This window comes from Penaeus japonicus, unplaced genomic scaffold, assembly GCF_977035675.1.
Source record: "Penaeus japonicus unplaced genomic scaffold, GWHDUDI00000001_assembly GWHDUDI00000009, whole genome shotgun sequence".
Classification (NCBI taxonomy): domain Eukaryota; kingdom Metazoa; phylum Arthropoda; class Malacostraca; order Decapoda; family Penaeidae; genus Penaeus; species Penaeus japonicus.
This window is the reverse complement of record NW_028234411.1, coordinates 11,122,629-11,127,628: the sequence shown is the minus strand read 5'-3', so window position 1 is coordinate 11,127,628 and position 5,000 is coordinate 11,122,629. Positions and strand designations below refer to the sequence as shown.

At 46.9% G+C, this 5,000-nt stretch overlaps 1 protein-coding gene across 5 annotated transcripts in view; it reads left to right on the top strand.

Annotated features, from left to right (window-relative positions):
* Positions 1-4,343: 4,343 nt before the first annotated feature.
* Positions 4,344-5,000, top strand: part of Rad23 (UV excision repair protein Rad23) — a 16,827-nt gene continuing 16,170 nt past the window's right edge. For 2 of the 5 annotated variants that reach the window (XM_086539709.1, XM_086539708.1), the window contains exon 1: positions 4,345-4,519. In XM_086539709.1, coding sequence (XP_086395835.1) covers positions 4,451-4,519 — 69 coding nt within the window. In that variant the 5' untranslated portion in view covers positions 4,345-4,450. Of the gene's footprint in view, positions 4,520-4,619; positions 4,693-5,000 lie in introns of those variants that run through there. The other 3 variants (XM_086539707.1, XM_086539711.1, XM_086539710.1) reach the window with 3 other exon arrangements.

The window sequence follows — 5,000 nt, the reverse complement described above, 5'->3', positions numbered from 1 at the left end:
AGAGGAAGACGGAGCGAGGAGCGAGCGACGCGAGAGAGAAGGCTGTATAGAGCGAAAGAGAAGGGAAGAAGGCGAGTCGAAGCAGCGAGAAAGAGAGAGAGGAGGACCGAGAGGAGAGAGAAGCAGGAGCTGAGAGACGAGAGAGGATGAAGAGAGAGAGAGAAGAGCCGAGAGAGAGGAGGAGCCCGAGGAAGAGGAGATAAGACGCCGTAGGAGAGAAGGAGAGAGGGAAGAGGCTGAAGAGATCGAGAGGTGAAGGACGAGGGAAGAGGAGGACGAGATAAAGAGAGATAGAGAGGAGCGAGAGACGAGTGAAGAGAGGAGAGAGAGGAGGAGAGAAGAGGAAGGGAAGGAAGAGAGAGAGAGCAGGAGGGACGAGTCGAGAGGAAGCGCAAGAGGAAGAGAGGAGGAGTAGAGGAGCATGGATAGAGGAGGAAGAGAGGAGAAGAGAAGAGGCAAGAGGATGAGGAGAGGAGAGAGAGAGGAGAGAGGAGAGAGGAAGATACAAGAGAGAAGAGAGAGAGGATGAGGAGAGGAAGAGCGCGAGACGGAGGAGGAGAGCGACGGGAAGAGAATAGAGAGAGAAGAGCGAGGAAGAGGTGAGGACGCGGAAGAGGAGAGAGAAGAGGAGGACGAAGAGAGGAGAGAGAAGAAGAGGAAGAGAAGAGAGAGAGGTATGAAGAGAGAGAGAGAAGAGGAGATGGAAGCCGGGGAGCGCGAGCGAGAGAGAGACGGAAGAGGAGGAAGAGAGGAGCGAGTGGGACGGAGGCTAGAGAGGGAGAAAGAAGCGAGAGAGAGCCGAGGCTAGAGAGAGGCAGAGAGAGAGAGAGAGCGGAAGGATGCGAGAGGAGGAGGAAAAAGATCAGGAAGGAGGAGAAGGAAGAGAGGAGGAGAGAGAGAGGAAGAGCGAGAGAAAGACGGAGAGAGCCGAGAAAGAAGGGAGAGGGACCGAGTAAGAGAAGAGAACACACAGGAGGAGGAGAAGAGGATATCGGAGGAGGGAAGAGAGAGGAAGAGCAGGAGGAAGAGAAGGGAAGAGGAGGAGGAAGAGAAAGAAGAGAGGAGCGAGAGATAAGTGAGAGAATGAGCGAGAGTAATGAGAAGAAGAAGAGGAGGAGGAAGAGGAGAGAAGATTTCAGATACGAGGAGAGAGAGACTTGAGAGAGAGAGAGAGAGAAGCAAGAAAGAAGAGAGAGAGGAAGAGGAGAGGGGCGCGATAGGAGGAGGAGAGAGAAGAAAGAGAGGAGGAAGAGAAGTGAAAGAGGAGGCGAGCGAAGTGCGTGGAGAAGAAAGAGGAGGAGAGAGGAGTGAAGAGAAAGAAGAACGAGGAAAAGAGAGAGGAAGAGAAGGCAAAGATGAGGAGAAGAGGAGGAAGAACGAGGCAGAAAAATCAAAGAGGAGGAGAAGAGAAGGGAAGAGGACCGGAGGAAGAGAAGGACGAGAGAGGAGAGAAGAGTAGAGGAAGAAGAGAAAGAGTGGAGAGAAGAGGGTTGAGAAAGAGAGAGAGAGAGAGAAGAGGAGAGACGAGAGCGAGCAAGAAAGGGCAGAAAGAGCGCGAGAAGGTAGAGAGGAAAGGAGGAGGAGGGGAAGAGAGGGAAGAAGAGAGGAAGAGAAGCGAAGAGGACCATGGAGGAAAGAGAAGGAAGAGAGGAGAGAGAAGAGGAGAGAAGAGAGAGGAGGAGGCAGCGAAGCGGAGAGCAGAGGATGAGAAAGAGAAGAGAGGGCGGAGAGTAAGAGGAGGGAGATTGTGAGGAGGAGGAGAGAAATAGGAGAGAGGAGAAGAGAAGAGGAGCGAGAGAGAGGAAGAGAGAGGAAGAGGAGGAGAAGATTGAGGAAGAGGAGAGGAAGGGATAGGAGCGAAGAGGTGGAGCGAGAGAGGAGTGAAGAGGAGTATGATAGGAGAGAAGACGGAGATGAGGAAGAATGGAGGAGAGAGAGAGAGAAGAGAGAGAAGAGGAGCGAGAGAAGAGGAGCGAGAGAGAGGCAGAGCGAGAGGAGGATGAGAGAGCGAGGACGAGAGGGAGCGAGGAGAGAGATGCGGGTTGGAAGATGAGGAGGATAGAGAGGAAGAGAGAGGAAGAGGAGAACTAGAGAGGAGGAAAGAAGAGAAGAAGAGAGGAGGAGATGCTAAGAGGAGGATGAGGGAGGAAGAGAGGGGAGAGTCGGCGAGACGATAGAGAAGGGAAGTCGGAGACAGCGAGGAAGAGAATAGAAGAACCGAGGAGGAAGAGAGGAGGAAGAGGAGGAGGAAGAGAAGGAAGAGGAGGGCGAAGAGAAGGAAGATTAGGAGGAAGAAGAGAAGTGAAGTAGGAGGAGAAAAGAGGAGAAGCAGATTAGGAAGAGAAGAGGAAGAGCGAGGAGCGAATGGGATGGAATAGAGATGAGGAGAAGAAGAGAATAGGAAGAGGAAAAAAAGCAGAAGCAGGAGGAGGAAGGGACTGATAAGAGCGAGGAGCAAAGAGTCGAGCGAAGATGAGGAGTCGTAGAGGAGAGAGAGAATGAGGAGCGAGCGAAGAGGAGAGGGAGCAGAGTAGAGAGGAAGAGGACAGGAGAGAGAGAGAGGAAGATGGAAGAAAAGGAGGAGAGAGGAGAGAGAGAACGATGAGAGGAGCGATGAGGAGAGAGACCAGGCGAGAGAGAAGAAAGAGAATAGGAGGAGGAAGAGCAGAGGAGACCGCAGAAGAGAAGAGGAGGAGAGAGAAAAGAGGAGGAGGAAGAGAAGGGAAGAGAGGAGGAGGAAGAGAAGGGAAGAGGAGGAGGAAGAGAAGAGGAGGAGAAGGGGAAGAGAAGAGTTTAAGGTATAGATGGGAAGAGCGAGAGGAAGAGAAGAAAAGAGAGGAGAAGAGAAGACGGAGAGGAGGAGGAAGAAAAAGAAGAGAGGAGGAAAGGAAGGAGAGCGAGGAAGAGAGAGGAAGAGGAGTAGAGAGAGGAGAAGAGAGAGAGTAGAGAGAGAGAAAAGGAAGAGAGAGCGAGAGAGGGGATAGGAAGAGGAGGAGAAAGAGGAGGAAAGAGGAGGAGGAAGAGAAGAGAAGAGGAGAAAGGAAGAGAAGGGAAGAGGAGGAGGAAGAGTTTTCAGATACTTTCGTCTTTGTTTCATTCCGATTTAGCTTAATTTGTATACGGAAGGTAAATGTTTAAACGCGAGATCAGCGACACGCCGAACTAACAATTATGATAATGATAACGATGATTAATGGCATGCTGATAACAGTGATGATAACAATAAGAATAATAGTGATATGGGAATGATGATTATTGTAATGGTAATAACAACAATGATTATAATACTAATGATCATTATCATTATCATCATTATTGTAAGAAAAGTAATAATATTGATAATACTAACACTTGTAATAATGATAATGATAGTTATAATGATAATGATATTAGTAAAAATAATGATAATAGTATGACAATATTGATACAAATATTACTAATAATGATAAAGATGATAATAGTATAATGAAAATGATAATGTTGATACTGATAATGATAATGCTAATAATAACAATAATAATGATAATGATAAAATAATAATGATAATGATAATATCAATGATAAATAATTATAATCATAATAGTAATAATGATAATAACAGTAATAACTGTAACGATAATGAAATTAACAATAATGATAACAATGATGAAAATAATAAAAGCATATAGAATGATAAGATGATAATGACCATATTGATAGTGATAATCAGTTGTAAAAATAATGGTAATGATAATAATAGTCAATAATGTTGAAGAAAATAACGATAATGATAATGATAATAATAATTATGATGACTATCATCATTGTCATTATCATAATAAAAATAAAAGTAATGATGAAGATGATAGTGATAACATTATGATGACAAAAATAAAAAAGCATGACTTTCTTAGTGTATCCTTATGTATGTATATCTTATCGATAAAAAAGCGTACTCTACGGTACGCTCTGTATTCCTTTACATCATATGATGCTAGTTGGCACTGAATACCCATTATAGAGAATGCCAGCAAAGTGTTTTACATTCTCTTTTTCTGTCGAGGGACAAAGAACTTATTTTAGGCCTAGAACTTTTTAATTCATTGGTCACCAGCAACAAAGGTGCTATTTTCGAAGGAATCCCAGTGGTTTGAAAGATGTGTATATGTGTGTTGCCAGATCCTCTTCTTTTTTCTGAAAATTTGTATAGAAACTTATTTAAGCACACGATTAATTTGCCAATTCATCGATAATCACACGGGCCCGTAGAGCGAGCATGTGACACGGGATTAAATTCTGGCACGAGGGAGAGGCGGGGGAAAGAAGCTTCTGCGCCGCCCTGTAGAAGCGAGGAACATTGGAACCCGACATACCGGATGTGACGTCACGGCTCATGGCTGCTGTTATTCAGCAGGAGTGAAACAAACAAGGCTGTGTCAAGGGGGAATTATCAGAGCAACACAGGGCGAAAATGGTGGTTCTCACGCTGAAGAACTTGCAACAGCAGACCTTCACTGTAGAAATCGAGCTGTCTGCCACGGTGAGTGCAGGGGAGGGAGCCAGGCACGTGGGAGAGGCCGAGAGTGGCGGGGCAACGTTCTAACTTTACACTATGGAGGCGTCCTTTACGTCCCCTGGCCTAGCCGCAGATCCTAGGCTCAGGGGAGGGACGTGTATGCGGGGAAAGGACGCACAGGACACGGCAGGCTATAGGTGAGAAGGCCTGGGTGGAATAAACGAGTGTCATCGGCCAGCAGACGAGTGGTCGAGGCTGGAATCTGAGGGAACGTAAGCCCTCGCCTCTCTGGACTCGTGTGTGAGGCCAGGCGAAGGAAGATCTGTGCTTTGGGGCGTGCGAATCCCTCCTTGTGGGCGTGGGGCATGGGCTTTGCGGGTGGGGAGGCCCAGTGGCACTTGTGGTTGATGCTTGTGGGATGGAAAGCCATACTCACCCCCCTGGGCTTGGGGTCATCCCTGCAAGGCTATTTATGTCTTTTTCAGCTAAAAATAGTGCAGATATT